The sequence below is a fragment of the Garra rufa genome, chromosome 15 (genome assembly GCF_049309525.1).
Source record: "Garra rufa chromosome 15, GarRuf1.0, whole genome shotgun sequence".
NCBI classification, from domain to species: Eukaryota; Metazoa; Chordata; class Actinopteri; order Cypriniformes; family Cyprinidae; genus Garra; species Garra rufa.
In genome coordinates, this window is record NC_133375.1 from 9,077,646 (window position 1) to 9,098,854 (window position 21,209).

Here is a 21,209-nt window from a genome sequence, read left to right on the forward strand (position 1 = left end):
CCAAAGTTTGTGGAAAGCCTTTTTTTTTTTTGTTCCAGTGTAACAAAAGCAAGAGCCATATTAAAATATCCACATGAGTTTGGCTTTAGAGTATGTTGCCAATAGATAATGTTATCATATTGGGGTCAGTTATATAAGTATTATTAAGTAACGCTTTTATACATTTAATTTCCTTATTGCCATTCTCAATATATTGTAGGCTATACTTTATCTATGTCTTTGTGAATTGATGTGTCTGTTGCAAGAAGATTTTATGATGTTTTAAAATTCTTATAATCAGATTGCAGTTCGTTTTTTAAGTACAGAATTACATTAATTGGAAATCACTTTTCTTTTTTTTATCCTTTTTATTCCTAAAAAACCTGTCACTTATATATGTTTGTAAAGTGTTCTAGATTTGTTGAATTGTACACACAGACCAGCCATTATTCATTATTACACAGACATTTAATAGGCTACAAAAATTTAACTACTGGATTTACATAAATAATTTTACTTTTAAGTAGTATTTTCTCAATATGTTTTACTGTGTCTATGGAATTCATATATTTTCATAGTTTACATGTAATGCAGGAATTCGCCGATTTTATCTGTCAACCGAACCTAAAAGATGTACTTACAAAAGTAATTTAAAAGTAATCATAAAGAAGTCAGATTACCGAAAATGTAGTCAAATTATATTACAACAAATACAATACAACTGATTTTATAATTTGAAAACAGCAACAGACTACAGTTTGCAAGTAATCTGTCCACCACTGTATATATATATTGTAGACAAAAACTTTTTGAATTTGAAGATCAGGGTAAATTTGATTTGTTTTGTCTTCAAACGTAAGTATCTTCTGTAGCTTCTGAAGGGCAGTACTAAATGAAAAAAAAATAAGACATTTTGGCAAAATAAGAAAAATGTACACCTCTTCATTCGGTTCAAAAGTTTTCACCCCCAGCTCTTAAAGCATCGTTTTTCCTTCTGGAGCATCAGTGAGCGTTTGAACCTTTTGTAATAGTTGCATATGAGTCCCTCAGTTGTCCTCAGTGTAAAAAGATGGATCTCAAAGCATACAGTCATTGTTGGAAAGCATTCAAATACACAAAAATAAACAAAAAATGATTTTTCTGAAGAACAGCGGGCAGCTTAACTGTTTAGAACAAACAAGGGACTCATGAACAACAAACAAACAAACACACACACACACACACACACACACACACACACACTTTTGAACAGGGCCATTTTTATAAATTCAACTATTATTTTCTCTGGTGGACTATATGTAAATGTCTTTTATGTGAAATATCTTATTCAGGTCAGTACTAAATAAAAAATATCATGCATTTCGTATGATCCCTCTTATTTTGGTAAAATAATTAACATTTTGCAGATTCAGTAAACTTTTGACTTCAACTGTATGTGTTTTAAGACCTTAAAAAGTCATGTGCCTGGGGTCATAAAGGCGGTCAGACACACATTGAACTCCCACGCAGAGTTACGGTTACAATATACTGACATTGCGAAAGGTCCTTATCAGTGCAAACAGAACTTTATTTCTGGACACATTTATCATTCATTCCTGGATTTAAATACTTCACATAGGTTAGCTAAAGAGACTTTTAATCAAACCCTTTAAACACTGTAGAAATTCCCTATACTAGAATTTTTATCCTACAAATGAATTTGCTTCATAATCACTACACTTATTACATAATCACTACAACTGATTGCACTGCAAATGATTCATTGTTATTAAACTCACATTGCAATTCCAGCCTGCATTACTGTAAGCAGACCCATCCTCAGTCTAAAGTAATCAAGACAGACACTTATCAGTATCATAATATTTTTACAGCTGTGGCTTCTGTATGTTGTCTAGGCTTATTCCAGAAAAAAAAAGTATGTTAAATTTTAATCATTTTACGAGAGGGCGTAGTAACTCTAGTTAGAGTTCATAATTTATGATCAGCTTTTATAATCATAAGAACTGTTTATTGATACACATCCAATGCACTGTTACATCATAAAAAAGGCAGGGCGATGGACTTCATGACAATAAATTGACTCTGAATTGAAGATGCAGTCACAGTGACACAAATCACACACATAGAGTTCGTCCAAGGTCATGAGCCATTAGATGACAATCATAAGAGCAAACTTGCAACAAAGAAATCTACTGTGGCGTGAGGGGGAGGACCAACGAAAGCTCAACAGATATTTACAAGACGTTGCAGCATGCTTTGATAAACGCTACATTCCTGGCAAGGTCTTGGATAAAAACCAGGTGCTATTAAGTGTAATAAAAAAAATGTCTGATTTAAGAATTTATAATTGAATATCTACTTTATGATATAAAAAAATCAATAACAGTCAACACTTACTAATAAAACATGACATACTATTAATATAGAAGCAAGTGAATTATAGGTAAAGCTTCATAAACATCAATTACACAGCAATTTATTTTAATAAGTCTGTACCTTGTCCATGGTATGAAGGTCCATGTTGTGTCTTCTTCATGTATTCATCATTTTAAAGTAAAATCTGCATAAGGTGCAGATTTTTCTTTGGTTCTTCCTAAATTACAGTTCAATGCAAATGGCTATAAAAATATACGTAAACCATCTGTCAACTTATCCAACCTTCTTCATGGTCGACTGGATATTCCAGTAGTCAGTCACACCGGATGGTCCTTTGTGTGGTCCATTTTCAATCATCCAAGTGTCCCAAAACCAAAATCCAAAAGTTTTTGTAGCTTGAATTTGATTTCAATCCAAATCCTTGTCTCGATGCTCGACCAGTTTACTGTGCGCCACTGAAGCTGACCAAATACATGAGTAAATCTTTTACTTTTAACTTAAATAAACAAAGTATTTTGATCCTACACTAATGCTATGTTGAGGAAAAGGGTTTCATTCATAATTTTCTCCCTGCCTGACTCTGTAACTAAGGCAACAAAATGACTATTTCCTCCTATTTTTGTAGAAAAATACCCACACCTGTCTCCTTCTACGCCAGTTCAGACTGCAGGCCCCTTCTTGTTGCCGTGGCAAACTCGTCACCTTGGATATCTGTGAAGACCACACACTACTGATATGGAAAATACTTTGCTTGCCCTTGGTTAAGTGTCCAAAGGGAAATTGTTAAATGAGGCAAAATTACTTAGGAAAACATTGAGTATGAGTCTTGTTTGGTGAACATGAGTGGCTTGTTTAGTGTTCGCTTAACACTAACCTTTTATAATAGACAGTAGCACATTTCGCACTGTAATATGGAATTACAGAATTACTTGTTGCTGTTGGTGCAATACTATATCAGCCAATGATAATAAAAACATCCCAGATAGCACACATGCATTTTCAAGATGTCTGTTAAAGATCTCTAAATCTGGAAAGCATTTGCTGTGCACAAATGTCTGGCAGACATCTGTAAGATTTCCGTTTTACATACATCTTAAAGACATCTAATAGACATCTTTTTGACATCTGATAGGAAACATCCAATAAGCGTATTAGATGAGCAAATTTGCATAAATGTGCATTTACATCTGCAAGATGTAGTCTGATCATCTGCAATATGTCTATTGGATGTTTCCTATCAGATGTCAGATAGACATCCATTAGATGTCTTTAAGATGTTTATGATTTAGAATGTATGTAAAACTGACATCTTCCAGACGTTTGTACACAGCAGATGCTTTTCAGATCAAGAGATCTTTAACAGAAATCTTGCAGTACGTGTGCTATCTGGGATATTAAAGCTTAACTGTGGGTCAAGCTAAAAAAGCTCATGTGACGATGCAAAGCCTCCTTGAGATCTCCTTTTATTGCCAAGTACAAAGGATTCATAGTTCACTGTGGCAGCTTCTTATCCAATCAACTTTTAAAGATAATACAGATACAGAGAGAATCTCTCCCTTATACAAGGCCTGGGCCCTGTGACGACTGAGCTGGTCCTGCCCTATTTTGTACCCTATGGTACAATTATGTTTCATAGCATTTTAAGTCATGTAAAGTTACATTAAGAATGCATTAAAGGAGTAGTTTACTTTCAGAACAAAAATTTACAGATAATGTACTCACCCCAGATGTTGTCATCCAAGATGTTCATGTCTTTCTTTCTTCAGTCATAAGGAAATAGTTTTTTTTAAGAAAACATTTCAGGATTTCTCTCCATGTAATGGACTTCTATGGTGCCCCCGAATTTGAACTTCCAAAATGCAGCTTCAAAGGGCTCTAAACAATCACAGCCGAGGAAAGAAAGTCTTATCTAAATGATAGGTTATTTTTTAAAAAAAATTACATTTTGTATACTTTTTAGTCTCAAATGCTCATCTTGTCTAGCTCCATAAAAGTCCATTATATGGAGAGAAATCATGAAATGTTTTCCTCAAAAAACATAATGTCTTTATGACTGAAGAAAGAAAGAACATCTTGGATGACAAGGAGGTGAGTACATTATCTGTAAATTTTTGTTCTGAAAGTGAACTACTCCTTTAACGGAGACCTATTATGCCCCTTTTTACAATATGTAATGTAGCAACATAGTCTCATAAAAATATGTACCTCTGGGTACTTTTTAGTAGCACCAATTTTACGTACCTTACTGTATGTTTTGTGGCAGTTTCAAAAAGAAATGTCCACTGAGTGGTACTGAAACACAGATTCAATACGTGAACCCTGGCACGTATTTACTACAATGATATAAGTATGTGCTAAAAGTTAATACTCTATAGTGTTGGTAATATGTCCTACACCAAACCCAACCCTAAACCTACTCGATAGTGTTAAATGCAAAACCGTTATAAAAACGCATTGGTTGGCGCAATTTGAACCTTCCGTACGTGTAGATTTGAACTCTTTTGTCAAACTGCAGTTAGACGGGATTCGAACCGGAGCTCTTCACCTCTCAAGTACATATCCGTACTGCATGAGCTACTGAACAAACCTACCATCTTTGAAAACCTATAGATATGAAGCTGGATATGTCATGCCAACATTCATAAGCATCTGTTTTCAAATTTCACAGCATATTAAAATAGTTTTTAAGTCATAATATAATATTCTACAAGTTAAAGGCTGTATCAGCGATTCTAGGCTGAAACATAAGGTGTCACATTCAGCTGACCTTTCTTCACGATCCGCTCGCTGCCTGCCCCATAAATTGGCTGTGAAAAAAAAACACGTCTCTGTGGTCAGCCTAGGCTCCGAGATATGCCAAAAAAAAACAAAACAATCGGTGCTACCAACCATTCCACAGAAAAACAAACAGTGTTCCAACCAAACACCGTCAGGGGGTTGGTGTTGTGGATTTTCGTGTTCATGCACGAAATGTGAGGGAGGCAGAGCGAAAGGAGAGCAACCTAAAATCAGGGTGCGAATTACGGGGGGGTTTGGGGGGGTCTGACCCCCCTAATTAATGCTTTATCCCCCCTGAAGGACATAAACACAAGATGTAAGGGGGGTCTTCCTTGTAAATAGTGGTAAATTGTTCGCACTGATCTGTATCTTAAATATTACTCATAGTAAATATAGTAAATTAATATAAATATAAAATTAACCTGTGACCACCCCTATAAGGGTTCATACCAATCGCCCCAGCAGCCTAAGCGGGAAAATTCAGTCTGCTGAATAGGAAGCCTACCGATAGACACGGTGAGTGTTCAAGACGCCTTTTCTTGTTATAGAATGAACCATCCGTTCGAACGAATCAAATGAATAATATGATTCAGTAATTAAATCAGTCTCTTGCCTCCACCTGCTGGCAGATATCTGTATTCAAAATTGTATAACATGAATTTATGTATTTGATTGCACTCATGGCACCTCTGAGCCTAATTAAACATATGAAAAGGTAAAAACAAAGGTAAAAAAAATCTTGGACGACCACCGTAAAAACAAAACTTTTAACATAAATTCTGCTTAATAACACTCTATTTACTAATATTGTTTAATCTTCTTTGCAACAACATTCCTTTAATAGGAGTCCTCCATTTATGTAGGCTATAGTTAACTGCTGATCTGGGACCATCAACCTGGACATACTGTTGTGCATAAATTTAGTTACATCACAATTATAATTTTTTAAAATTGTCAACTGTATTTAAGGAAATATACAGTTATATTTGGCTTTTGACACATTATTTAAAATGTGGCTAAAAAATAACTAGTAACTTTTTTTTTTTTTTTTTTTTTGGTTGGTTGGGCCAGTGAAAATTTTGGCAGGGCAAGTAAAAATCTGAACCACTGGCCCGATTGGGCCAGTAGAAAACCCTGGATAATGCTCGCTGGAAAAGCAAACTGCATGTCTAGTATTTAACATATCGCATATATATTAGTTTTGCACACAATATCTATTTTGTACACGCTTGTACAAAAACAACTATAAAAAGCTGACCCCCCCGATTGTCAAGGTATAATTCGCACACTGCCTAAAATATATTGTTGTGAGATTGACCCAATTAAGACAAACAGACATGGCTGATACAACCTTTAATTGGGTCAATCTCACAACAGTATATTTTAGGTTGCTCTCCTTTCGCTCTGTCTCCCTCGCATAAATACAGCCTCACGTTGTGTCAATCATGTTTACAAACTGCCTTCAAAACGTTCGTCTGTCATAAAGTTTGGATAATTTTTTATTTTCGCATCCGTAGCAAGCATTTTGATAGGAAAGAATGATGAATACGAAAAAACTAAAAAACTCATATGAAAATTTCGGACTCAGTGTGCAGTGACCTTAATTGTGCAAAAATTACGCTTTATCTAACTCTGTAAATCATACTTTGTGTTTGAAGGAATAAAAGGTGTCTGAGTTTAACTGCCTCTAGTGTTCATTTTTTGGAAACTGCAGTGATATTTACTTATTGGTACGTATTTTGCGTCTTGTGAAAAAGTAGTGTTTGTCATGAGACCAGGTAGCTGGTAGCAACCGTAATACAAGTCTCAGGAGTCCCCATGAATATCTCTTGTGACGTTTTAGCTCAAAATACCCCACAGATCATTTATTATATCATTTTTAAAATACACTGTTTTGTCTCTTTAAATGCAAATGAGCTTCTGCTCCCGGTTCCCTTTTCCAGAATAGGGCTGTGCCTTAACTGCTCCTACCTCAGATACTCTGCCAAACAATGTCTTTTTGGTTTTGATTATCATGTCTATCGCACTGAAATAATGCGTTAAAAAGCCATATTAGTTAAAACATCTGATACAGGGTTTTTCTGAACGCACACAGTATGTGAGTACTAAATCAAGTTCTCTTTCATGTCTTACTGTGCTTAAACTATCAAATACACACAAGTTTATGTTAAAAACATACAGGTGTTTCAAAAAGAGTGGGTTATGCCTGTGAAGCCTTTAGGTGTAGGTGTAAATTACAATTAAATCCCAATAAGTTCCTTTACAATGACTGTATTGAATTATTACCAAACTTACATAAACATCTTGTGTTTTAGTAAACTGCAAAGTTTTTATGTACTTTAAATAAAGACCATCTTCATCTTTTTGCATTGCTGCAGCAAATACTTTACCCAGATAGCAAGCAACTACTGAAATAGTGTTAAATCAATGTTGATGTGTAAATGCTAAGTGCATTGAATTCATGTTACAAAGTTGGTTCAACGTCACCTTTTGCACCCTAAGGTAATGTTAAAACAGTTTGGAAATTTGGAATTTTCAACAATAAAATCAATGGTAATGTCACTGAGTCAGCATTACAAAATGCTACTGGTTCATCGCTTTTGTGGCCTCATTTAATGTGGAAACAATGTTGAAATTTCAGCAAAAACAATGGTAATGACACTGAATTAATGGTACACTGATGTTGTTTTTACATTACTGCGGTTGAATCAACATTGAAATTAATTAATACAAAAATAAATGATAATGTCACTGAATTAACATTACTGCTGTTAATTCAATGAGAGAGAAAGAATAATAATAAATAGCAAGTCAATTCAGCTGTGTACATTTAGATACAGGAATGTTAACAATATGACTGACTTAGCTCAACACAAAATTAGAACTATGGATTGGCACCATCAAAGTCTGTTTCTACAATGAACATTTGTATCTGAAAATACTTCAGCAGAGGTGTACAGTCTCACTTTTGAAGGCACTTTCCATTCAAGTTTATAGCCCAAATTTAAAACAACTGAAGAAGCCAGTTTGGGTCTTCAAGACCTGTAGAAACTTCCTGGCAGGTGTGTTGGGCTGCAGATTTGCATTTATGTAGATTTAATTATCTTTCATTTCCAAGTCTCTGTCACTTTCTCATAAACACAAGTATTAGTTTTTTAGATTTAGCAGGAACAGGCTAAACTGAAGATCAGTTACATGTAATACTGATTGAGAAAAATGAATGATTACCAGATAATCAGGCAATGAGAGATAAGGCACAGTTTAGTATCAAATCCCACGTCAGATGACCTTGCTGTTGGCTACGAATCAATGTATAATCAGACATGGGCTATGTTTCAAGTGCTTACTTACAGTACGTCACTTGGACTTGATGTTGGAACTTTTTTATTCAAGACATGCCTAACACACTTCAGTAACAATACAGATAGCAAAACACAAAAAACTAATCAGTAAAACCAAAAAAACTGAAATAATAGAATAAAGTCATAAGTATATGTCAGGCAGTTCAACAAACATGATGGTTGGATGCATGTTTTCTATCTAATAAGAATGAATAATTTGACTTATAATTAGATTACTGAGTGTACAGTATATGCAAAACTACAATCTTTATCAGTGGGTCTTTTTTACATAATGTGTGTTAGGGTTACTTGCTAAAATCATGAAGGGCCATTCCTACCACCACATCTAAACCTGCCTCAGCACAGATTAGAGTGAACTGAATAAAGCTTTTGGAAATGCCCACCATAATTTGAAAATGCCCCAAAAACTGAGGAACAGCCACTAGCATTCTCCAAAATACTTGTGCGATCTAATGCAAATATGCTGAAAATGTACTCATGCCGTCCAAGATGTAAATGAGTTTGTTGGTTCATCAGAACAGATTTTAGGAAATTTAGCATTACATCATTTGCTCCCCAATGATCCTCTGCAGTGAATGGGTGCCATTAGAATTAGAGTCCAAACAGCTGATAAAAACACCACAATAATTAACAGGTAATCCACATGACTTTAGTCCATCAGTTAACATCTTGTGAAGTGAAAGGCTGTGTGTTTGTAAAAAAAACAACAACAACAACAACAACATTAAGGCATTTTAACTTTAAACCATAATCCATATTAATGCTTCCACAACCCGCTTGACCCATTCATAAAATAGAACCAACTTTAGAATGATAAAATTTCCAACAAATGGCAGAAAACATGGGACTGTAATAAAATGACTCCACATTCACAATGCTGTGTCACACTGAATTTTTTTTTTCTCACACTGTACCCAGTTTAACACAATCCAAGCAAACCCAAAATATAACAGTCACAAGGACTCTGCATGTCCCACAGCTTTACCCAAGGACACTATCTTGATATGCGAGCTTTGTAATTCACCAGGTCATGAGCTGCCCTAATTTGGATTGAACATTTGTACTGCCACCCAGACTCACATAAACTCACATACTGCCACTGTTTTAGGCATTTGTTTGTTTCTTTCTGTCTCAGTTCTTTTCTCATTTCCATTGCACCCATCCATCATTTTCGTCCCTTAAATGGATAGTTCAACCAAAAAAATAAAAATTCTGTCATTAATTACTCATCCTCAAGTCATTCCAAAACCCATAAAACCTTTGTTCATCTTCAGAGCACAAATTAAGTTATATTTGATGAAACCCAAGAGCTCTCTGACCCTGCATAGACAGCAACACAGCAACATAGTTCTTATACCCAGAAAGGTATCAACCGTAATTGTTATGAAGCTATGAGAGTACTTTATGTGCGTAAAGAAAACAAAAATAACAACTAACTCGAGTACCATGACCGGTTCACATGGCCGAGACTGAAGCAGGAGAAGTTGTTGAATAAAGTTGTTCGTTTTCTTGTAGCTTCATAACATTATGGTTGACCCACTGATGTCACATGGACTATTTTAACAATGTCCTTCCTTACTACCTTTCTGGGCCTTGAATGTGTCAGTTGCATTGCTGTCTATGCAGGGTCAAAAAGATCTCAGCTTTGGTCAAAAATATCTTAATTTGTGTTCAGAAGATGAACGAAGGTCTTACAGGTTTGAAACAACATGAGGGTGAATAATCAATGACAGAACTTTTATTTTTGGGTGAACTAACCCTTTAAAGTGTCCCCCCATTTATTCTCCCCTCCTCATCCAGTCACTTTATCTCCTTTTCCACCCCACTGGAATCTGAGTACTTGGGCAGTTATCAGGGCTCCTGTATTTAGGAGGCTCTGGGTGCCCATGTAGGGGACTAACAGAAGCGCTGCAGACCTTTATAGAAAGACAAGTGATAAGAGTCCTCATACTTAAAGACTCCATTAGCAACACCACTGACCCAGGAGCACAAACAGAGAGCAGAGCAGAGAGTCAACATGGTGAGTGGACACAGCTACTTTTTTTCTGGTTTTGAATATACTGACAGTTAATTTGAAATTACGGAGATGATTTATATTAGTGTACTTAGAAGCACTATACACTCTTTAAACATATTTTCTATTAATATTTTTATTTAATGTAAGAAAAATGAGCCAAAAAAGCATAAATACATTCCTATTCTGTGACATAAAAAAGTAAAAAGTAATTTTAATGAACCTCACTATGTATACTTATTGATATAGATTGTTATACTGTGTGCTTCCAATTTTTATTCATTTTTTTTAAGGCTAGTAAGAAAGCTGCAGCTAAGAGGGGGAAACCTGCTCAAAGGGGCTCCTCCAACGTCTTCTCCATGTTCGAGCAATCACAAATACAGGAGTTTAAAGAGGTCAGTCTTTATATTGTATGAAAACCAAATTAAACAATTTATATATTGGCAAAGCTAGATATATAAAGTTGTGTGTATATATATATATATATATATTGTTAATAATGTGTTGTTACCTAAATGATCCACAGCTGTGTTTTTTTTTTTTTCATAGTTATGAGTCCCTGAACAGTTAAACTGCCTGCTGTTCTTCAGAAAAATCCTTCAGGTCCCTTAGCATTTTTGTGTATTTTGAACCATTTCCATCAATGACTGTATGACTTTGAGATCCATCTTTTCACACTGAGGACAACTGAGGGACTCGTATGCAACTATTACAGAAGGTTCAAACGCTCACTGATGCTCCAGAAGGAAAACCTATGCATTAGGAGCCGGGGGGTGAAAACTTTTGAACAAATTTTTGCCTAAATATCTTTTTTTTTTTAGTACTGCCCTTCAGAAGCTACAAAAGATACTTACATGTTTCCCAGAAGACAAAATAAGTTAAATTCACCCTGATCTTCAAATTCAAAACGTTTTCACCCCCAGTTCTTAACGCATTGTGTTTTTTTTACTTCTCAAGCATTAGTGAGCATTTGAACTTTCTTTAATAGTTGCATATGAGTCCCTCAGTTGTCCTCAGTATGAAAAGATGGATTTCGAAATCATATAGTAATTTTGGAAAGAGTTCAAAAACACAAAAAATGCTTAAAAACCAAAGAATTTGTGGGACCTGAAGCATTTTTCTTAAGAACAGCAGGCAGTTTAATGAGCAGGGTCATTTATGTAAAACGTCTTTAATGTTAAATATCTTATTCAGGTCAGTACTAAATAAAAAATGGCATGCATTTTGTATGATCCCTGCAGATTCTGCAAGGTGTATGCAAACTTTTTTACCTCAATTGTACATTATTTGCTTTTTTGCAGGCATTCGGCTGCATAGATCAGAACCGAGATGGAGTTATTAACAAATCTGATCTGAAGGAAACTTATGCACAACTAGGTATATAAAATGCATTCACTGGAGATTTCAGAATACTTTTATTATACATCTGAAACATCATATAAGCAGACAGCTTTTTAGATAAGCATTGAATACTATGTTTGTGCAGGAAAGCTAAATGTGAGTGATGAAGAGCTGGAGTCTATGTTAGCAGAAGGAAAAGGGCCCATCAACTTTACTGTCTTCCTCACTCTCTTCGGAGAAAAGCTCAATGGTATGACAACTACATTTCAAGATCTCAAGGCCTTGATGAATAATAAAAAAGTCTATAGGGACTTAAAAACAGAGGATTTATTCAAATTTGTGTATTTGTTATAATTTTAGGCACAGACCCAGAAGAAACCATCCTTGCTGCTTTTAAACTATTCGACCCAAATGCTACAGGCGTTGTCAATAAGGATGAGTAAGTGTATAAAACAGATCACAAAAACATATTTTTAAAAACATTTAATGGATTTCATGTCATGTTGTTTCAGGTTCAGGAGGCTGCTAATAAACCAAGCTGATAAATTCACAGCAGAAGAGGTTAGTATCTGCATTTATAAATGTTAATTGCGTTTTAAAAAATATTTAGTCACATAAAATGCATAAAAAAAATCAATAGATACCGATAATGTTTCCCCATCTTTCTACTGCTATCACAAACATTGGGGTTTCGATAGCCTATATTATCAGGTGATGTGATAAGAATGTGTACTTTTTACAGAATCTCTTGTTCTAATGATGTTCTAATCTACTTGATTCTGTTTCAGGTCGACCAGGCTTTTGCAGTGGCTCCAATAGATGTGGCTGGGAATATTGACTATAAATCACTTTGCTACATTATCACGCATGGCGATGAAAAAGAGGACTCTTGAATAAAGACAAATCTTTTATTTCATTTGAACTTTCTCAGTTCAATTCAGTTCAGTCAACCCTCAGGCATGTCAACAGCTTTCATTATTAAAAACTTTGTTTTGCATTTCAAAACAAGATTGACTGTTCTGGTAGTTCTAGATATAACAAAGGCAAGGAAAAATACAAATCTACTGCTTGTTGTCACATGTAACTGTACTGTTAGGAGCAGTGTATTACAAGACAACACGGTTTCAAACCACAAACAGCATTCTTGTATGTTTTTAACAAAAACAATAAAATACGATTGATTTCAGTTAATAAAACTACATTTCTATCATTATGAAAACACATTATTGGAATACTACTGTACCTAACTAACTGAACATTAGAGAAGAGTGTACTAGTAGATATTTGCTCACTTGTAAATTCTGTCTGTAATTGCTGCCCCCCACAGACGGTTTGTTAGACTGCAATTAGTAACTGGAACTTGAGGCCCTTGAATTCTTTGGTGCATTTTCGTAAACATCTAATAAACTTCATACTTGCTATGCTTTGTTTAATTCTTTTAAATCTAGTAGGAGTAATGCATTATGTGTAAGAGGGAAAAAAACGTTTTAAATATGATGAACTCAAGAGAATCCAACCTTTTCAGAAATTGTCAGGTCCCAGGATGACTTTGCTTCTGCAAAATAAACAAAGATTTTTTTGAAAAATGTCTCTAAAAATATTAATGTTTGTGTGCAAGAAATGCATATACACATATGCCTTATTCTGCATGACCATATTCTAGCTTAACCATAATCTAAATTTACCAAATACCCAAAACCTAAACAACTACTTTACTATTAATAAACATTAAATTAGGAGTTTATTGAGGGGAAAACTCTTATTAAATAGTGCATATGTTCCCTAATCTAAAGTGTTTTCAAGATTATTGTAGTATGTTTCACAAGAAAATATTGTTTCAGTCTTTCTATTAAAAATTTTTTATGTTCTTAATTAATTGTGAAATTAAGCAGCAATATCTCAGTGAAATTAGTTTCTACATCATTTTTTTTTCAGTGCTTTTTAAAAAATATCCTGCTAGACTGTGTATCAATGCCAGTATAAGATATAGTGTTGCAATCGAAATTATTCAACCCCCTTGACCTGCAAAATTTTGTGAAAACAATTCAACAAAGGCATCAGTACACTATTAGAGAAAAAAAAATCAGCTCTAAACATTCATGTTCAAAATTATTCAACCCCCAAAAATCAAATTTGGTGCAGAATCTTTTAATCTTTAAAACCATCAATAAACTGCTCAGAAGTGCTTAGAAGCATGTCACCTCTCTACTGCAATCTTGGTCTATTAATCACCTGAAAAGCTTCAGATCACTGATAATCTTGGGTTTTTACTTTGCCACTGCTTTCTTCAAATTCAACCAAATGTTTTAAATGAGAATTAAATCTGGAGACTGAACAGGCCACTCAAGAACATTCTATGACTGATCCCTGAACCAAGCATAAGCAGATTTAGATGTTTACTTTGGGATGATTGTCCTGAAGGAAAGTCCATTGATCTTCAGCTTCAGTCTTTTGCACCAAAGGCATCACAATTCTTGCCAAAATGGCCTGATACTTCAAAGAATCTGTGATGTCCTTCATACAGTCATGTTTTCCACTTTCTGCGACAGTAAAAACCCTTGTAACAGGACTGGTCCACATCAATATTTGACTTTGGAGATAGTGTTTTTCTGCTTATAAGTTTTGCGTTTTTTGCACCAGACATACTGCTGATCCATGGGTCCAAAAAGTTCCAATTTGGTCACATCACTCCATTAAACACTCTTCCAGAACTCCACAGGTCTATCCAAATACATTTTAGCATATTCAAGTCAGCATTTTATGTTTTTCTTGGTCAAGAGTGGCATTCGGCAAGATGCCCCAACAAGAAAGCTATGCTTGTCTTGTGTTCATCTTCTACTCTGCACTGAAATATTTTTCCACTTTTCATTAGTTCATCCTGAAAGTCTTTGGCTGTACATTGCAGGTTTTCCCTCAGTTGTTCTGATCAAACATTTTCTGATCTTGTGGGAATAAGGCTGCCAGCTGTATCCATAGGAACTTTTAATGTCTTAGAAATCTTCATATAGCATTAGACTTTGTAAAGGAATAAAATGATCTTCTCTATAGCTTTTGTGAGAGCTATGTTAGTCTCATCCTCAGACGTCACGCCCACAGAACGTTGACTAAACAGTCTGAAGGCTATGCGAGACTAGAGCTCTGTTGACTTTGTCATATTAGCTACTCAAACTTTATAACATGCATGGGCTAACTGTATGTATGTGTAACAGCTCAAGCTAATTCTATTTTCTAAGAGTTTCTAAAGGTTTAATAATCGTGTTTTACAGTTTTTTTCAACTGCTTACACACAAAATCTTTACTTGTCACACAATTTCTGAAACCTGACACTCAAACATACTCAAACATACAACATACACTAATTCTCGGCCTTTGACTCAATTTTCAATTTTCTAAAACACTTTTTGCAAAACTCAAAACACAATTCTCTATGTAACATACAAAAAATCTAACAGGAAGTATCTTGATTTCCTTTTTCAAACACAACTGATCAAAACGGCACAATAATTCATCAGTGCCTCACACTAACTCCTTACTTATGCAAACACTTATTGCTTTACTTAACACCAACTAAACATGGCTTTAAAATAGGCCTTGGAATATGCTTTGGAATAATCACCTTTTTCAAAATTATGCTTGGTTTCTGTCCAACTACACATGGTTAATGTACACTGCCAGTCAAAAGTTTTTGAACAGTCAGATTTTTAACGTTTTTTTTTTTATTCTCTTCTGCTCACCAAGCCTGTCTATGTGAAGAATACAGCAAGCACAGTAATGTTGTGAAATATTTTTACTATTTAAAATAACTGCTTTCTAGGTGAATATATTTAAAAATGTAATATAATGTAATATATACAAAAAGCTAAATTTACAGCATCATTACTCCAGTGTCATGTGATCCTTAAAAAAAGTTTTTTTATTTATTTTATTTTTTTTATTTTTATTTTTTTCTGTGGAAAGAAATTATAGAAATTAATACTTTTATTTAACAAAGAATTGATTAGCTTTGAATTGATCAAAAGTGATGATAAAGACATGTATAATGTTACAAAAGATGTATATTTCAGATAAATGCTGTTCTTCTGAACTTTCTATTCATTTAAGAAATTCTACTCAACTGTTTTCAACATAATAATAATAATAATAATATTTTTTGAGCAGCAAATCAGAATATTAGAATGATTTCTGAAGGATCATGTGACTGGAAATAATGATGATAAACATTACAGGAATAAATTACATTTTACGTAAAATATATACAAATATAACAGTTATTTTAAACAGGAAAAATAATTACAAATTTTACTGTTTTTGCTGTACTTTGGATCAAAAAAATGCAGGCTTAGTGAGCAGAAGAAAGTTCTTTAAAAACAATAAAAATCTTTCTGTACAAAATCTTTTGACTGGCAGTGTATTACTTTTCTTTCGTACTGTGTATTACTGTATTCATAACCACAAATGCATTTTTGTCAAAATTTAGTTATTCACATATTCTTATTCTGTGACAACTTATTTACATTTTTTGATGTTTCTTTTGTAAGCTATGTACATTTGGGGCCTTTTTTTAGAAAACAAAAATGGTTCTATCTAGAAGTCTATGCAATGCAAAAATGTGAAGCTCAATATCTCGAAAGTGCTCAGAATGCATGACGAAATGTTTGCTTTTGAGACGTGTTTGTGATATTTTGAATGCAGTGCTTCATTTTGCAAGAGATGTGAGGCATTTTGCATTTTGTGTGTGCAATTCTTGAATTTGTGTGTAAAGTTGTGAAAAACAGGCAAAGTTTTGGAAATGCGTGTAAGCAGTTGAAAAAACTAAGAAAATTGTGTTCCCCACCATACAAATAAATGACTAAAAAAACAAAACGTTGAATAATTATAACATAGCTGTGTTATAAACCCTAGAACTCAAATATATTACATTAAATATTGACATTTTCACTTTTAATATGGCAATAATCTGTTATATATGCAATTTTCATAAAGTCCTGGATCTTCAGAAAAGCTTGTATTTGTCTTTAGGGGGGTTGAATAATTTCGATTGTAATTGAATAGGTCCACTATTTTTACTACTACCATAGGAAGTAGTAACCATTCATAGATTGGCTCTCCTTTTGGTTATTTACACTACCGTTCAAAAGTTTGGGGTCAGTCTTGTAATAGTCTTTAAAGGAGTCTCTTATGCTCATCAAGGCTGCATTTATTTGATTACAAATACAGAAAAAAAACAGTAATATTGCAAAATGTTTTTACAATATAAAATAATGTTTTTTATTTGAACATACTTTAAAATATAATTTATTCCTGTGATGAAAAGCTGAATTTTTATCAGCTGTTACTCCAGTCTTAAGTGTCACATGATCCTTCAGAAATCATTCTAATATGCTGATTTATTCTTAGAATGATCAATGTCGGATAATATCAACAGTTGTGCTGCCAAATATTGACATTTTTTTTTATCCAGGATTCTTTCATGAATAACAAGTTTAAAAAGTACAGTGTTTATTCAAAATATTAATTTTTACAACAATGTAAATTATTTATTATTAACTTTTAATAAACTCTTAATTATTAACTTAATACATCCTTGGTAAATAAATGTATTAATTTCTTAAAAAAAATGTACTGACCCCAAACTTTTGAACTTTTGGGGTGAACCTTTGCTTTAATCATTAGTCAGACTTCCCTTTACTTTTCCTACTCATCTGTGACATAATGATTTAAATGATTCAAGCTAAAACCTCGAGAAACTGACCAGACACATTCCAGAGAAATATGATATGCAAATAACCTGTGGATTCCGGAAGTGACACAGACGCGCATGTGCAGAACTGTCAAACGCAACAGCGAAAGACTGGAAACTCAGCGCTAATGTCATCAACACCACCACCACCCAAACACTAAAAACAGCTCGACCGATGCGTCAGTTACTTTATTATTTACCTTTGAACCATGGGACCTCGATTTAAATTACGAGAACAACTCTACTGGTGCATCTTGGCTGGGAATATCATCTGTTTTCCTCCTCAAACCTCTGCGTGCTGAATGAAAACAGCCCGCTGAACTCGGAACCTGACAATCCGTGGACTGGAAAAATGTGATTCAGGAAATTCAGGCGTAACGTTAGTTTCGCTCGTCCGGTTGTTTACACGTTTTTCGGACGACGTTTCTGCTTGTGTAAAGTACAATTTGAGTGATAGTTGTTTTGGGATCTTACTAACTGGGGGTTGGATAGTGACACGTTGCGCGCTAAGCTAATTTAGCATTTAACTCGGGTGATTTAGAAGCACAGTAATCCGTTTAGAAGACGCTGTAGCTTTAAAACACGCACAAATCTACATACAAAACACGGGAGACAAAGTACGTGAATCTGAAGTCGTGGTGGGACTGTATAACGTTCGTTTTGGTTTGGCCTGATTTGGGATCAATAACGTTAAAGCTGAAACCGTTTTCTCTTGGGATGTCTATTGATGGGTGCAGGTGATGACCTGTAAGTGAACTTATCTTAAGAGTGTTTGTTTAGTAGAGGATCATGATGGCTCAGCAGGAGAATGGACGTCTTTCGTCTGAGGATACCATGAGTGTGAGGACTCTGGGCAGTCAGTTTGATGAGGAGAGCTCTTTCGGATCGGACTCTGAAATCAACGGGTTCACCAGCTCGAGGCAAACTGACAAGTATGGATTCATCGGAGGAGCCCAGCAATATTCAGTCGAATTGTAAGTGCACTGGTTTGCAAGGCTGTTTTAGTGGATCTCACCAGATCCTGTTTGTGTTGCTTGATTTTGGGTGGTAATCAAAGTCACGTGATGAAGCTGGAAGAGAAAATACTGCATGTTTGGACTTTAATGGGTGTGTGAGTAGTAGGAAAGCACTTGAGAGTAGCATAGCTCAGATTCTTGACACACTTAAGCATTCAAAACAAAATAATCTTTGTTGCTTAACTTTGTCAATGCCATATGTGTGCCTGTATATTATTCATAATATTGCCTAACGCATAAGTTAGTTAAAGAATGCTTTATTTGTGGTGGCAGGTGTAGCCTTTTAATGAAACCCTTTGAATAACAATTATAATTGTAATTATTATAATGATAATATAAACTACTAGTCAAAAGTTTTGAATCATTAACGATTTTTTTTTTAGTTTTAAGCTTTATTTTGTTTTTTTAAGCCTCTTACGCTCGCAAAAATACATTAAAAATAGCAATATTTTGAAAAAATATATATATATATTCTGTATTTAATATCTATTATTTGTGTATATTGTTTGTGAATTATTAATTTTACACTTTTAATGTTTTTTTAAGAAGTCTTCTCTGCTCACCAAAACTGCTGTCTGCATTTATTTGATCTAAAGTACAGCAAAAACAGTCAAATTTTGAAATATTTTTACTAATTAAAATAACAGTTTTCTATTTGAATATATTTTAACATGTAATTTATTCCTGTGATTTCGAAGCTGAATTTTTAGTATCATTACTCCAGTCACATGAGTCTTCAGAAATCATTATAATATTGTGATTTGCTGGTCAAAAATATTTATTATTATTATGTTGAAAAAAACAAACAAACAGCTGAGTAGAATTTTTTCAGGTTTCTATGATGAATAAAGTTCAGAAGTTAAATGCCTTTATCATCACTTTTGATTAATTTAAAGCGTCCTTTCTAAATAAAAGTATTAATTTCTATCATTTCTTTCCTGTCAAAAAAAGCTTTTGTAACATTATAAATGTCTTTATCATCACTTTTGATCAATTAAAAAAAAAAAGACTTTAAGCTTTTGAATGGTATAGGGTATAATGTTACAAAAGCATTTTATTTCAGATAAATTCTGATCTTTGGATCTTTCTATTCATCAAAGAATCTTAAAAAATAAAATAAAATAATAAAAAAAATTCTTGCAAACCAGCATATCAGAATGATTTCTGAAAAACCATGTGACACTGAAGACTGGAGTAATTATGCTGAAAATTAAACTATATTCAAATAGAAAACATTGATTTTATTTAAAGTAAAAATATTTCAGAAATGTACTATTTTTGCAGTTCTTTGGATCAAATAAATCCAGGCTTGGGAAATAAAAGCCAAGCATTAAAAACATAAAAAATTTTACTGTTCAAAAAACGTTTGGTAGTGAATTTATTACAGCAATAACAGTAAATTATGCATAATTACATGCAACTAACCCTAAACCAAACCCTGGTCCTAACCCCTACCACATAGTAAGTACTAGTTATTCATTATAATTATATTGTATACTAAAGTGTAACCTAAAATTATTATAATATAAAACAATTACAACATTAAATTGTTTTAATTTTTAATATATTTTTGTTGTATGTTTGTATACATACATTTATATAATTTATATATATATATATATTTATATTTGTATACAGCTCATGTCATGTGTTCTCACCAGCAATGTAAAGTGTTCACATAAAACTAGTAATTAATTGAACTGTAATTATGCTTAATACATTTCTACACCCTTTTTTGAAAAGCACTAGAATCCCTCCTTTTAAAAAGTGATAAATGGGAAGTTGATTTTACTAAAGCAAACAATAACAAAACACAGCATGCAACCAAGTATTTTAAACTCAGAGTTACTGAATTTGTTTTGTGTAAGTCGTTGAACCAGTTTTGACGGATGTATGAAACTGTCAGTTTTCTTTTCATTGGAATTGGGCTTAAAAGGTTGTGTGTTAGTTTTCATTGATGTGGTTTGAATGGAGTGTCAGCCTGTCAGGGCGTTTCATCCTCACTTGCTTTGCAGCCGGTTGCAGTCCTGTTAAAGCTTCCTGTCTTTTATCAGCGAGGCATCTGCCCCAGGTTGGCGTCTTTAATAAAGACACTCCAGTCTACAGAAAAGAACACATTTGTGTTGTTTACAGATACGCCTAGATTTTGGATTGTCACCACTGCATTGAGAAGAGAATTAATGGTATCAAACAGTAGCCTGAGACAGCAGCAGGCCTGTCTGTTCGGTGTGAATTGTTAAAGAGCATGGAATAGATGAGTAAGTGATAGTTGTCCCTGTGTACTGAGTGTACAGCCGCTTTCCGTTTCCTGTGGTTTATGGGAGTGCTGGTGCCCTGAGGTTAGACGTCTCTGCCAACTAGAGAGAGGCCCCATTTATTTTTTATTTTTTTTATAAACTGTTTTTGGTTTAAATTGCTCTGGAAAATGAAAAGGAAGTAAAACCTGCAACTGCAAGTTGTAGCTTAATAGGAAAAATATTTAAAGAAACATTACTTTCAGATCAAATTTCTAGTGGTTAGGATCGGTATCTAAGTAAAGGGGAAGCTAGCTGGTGGTTGGTGCGCTGGCAGACTGATATTTAAATGTCTCGGCCACAAGCTAA

General features: G+C 34.0%; 2 protein-coding genes across 2 annotated transcripts in view; both read left to right on the plus strand.

Moving 5' to 3' along the window:
- Nucleotides 1-10,784: 10,784 nt before the first annotated feature.
- Nucleotides 10,785-13,256, plus strand: LOC141286798 (myosin regulatory light chain 2, atrial isoform-like). Its single transcript, XM_073818902.1, has 6 exons — nucleotides 10,785-10,904; nucleotides 11,811-11,886; nucleotides 11,996-12,100; nucleotides 12,211-12,289; nucleotides 12,363-12,411; nucleotides 12,639-13,256. Exons 1-6 carry the CDS (start codon nucleotides 10,869-10,871, stop codon nucleotides 12,741-12,743), a joined length of 450 nt encoding a protein of 149 aa, XP_073675003.1. The 5' UTR covers nucleotides 10,785-10,868; the 3' UTR covers nucleotides 12,744-13,256.
- A 4,443-nt stretch (nucleotides 13,257-17,699) lies between these two features.
- Nucleotides 17,700-21,209, plus strand: part of LOC141287192 (TBC1 domain family member 10A-like) — a 29,381-nt gene continuing 25,871 nt past the window's right edge. The window contains exon 1 of the mRNA XM_073819327.1: nucleotides 17,700-18,564. Within this exon, the coding sequence (XP_073675428.1) occupies nucleotides 18,380-18,564 (185 nt within the window). The 5' untranslated portion in view covers nucleotides 17,700-18,379. The remainder of the gene's footprint in view (nucleotides 18,565-21,209) is intronic.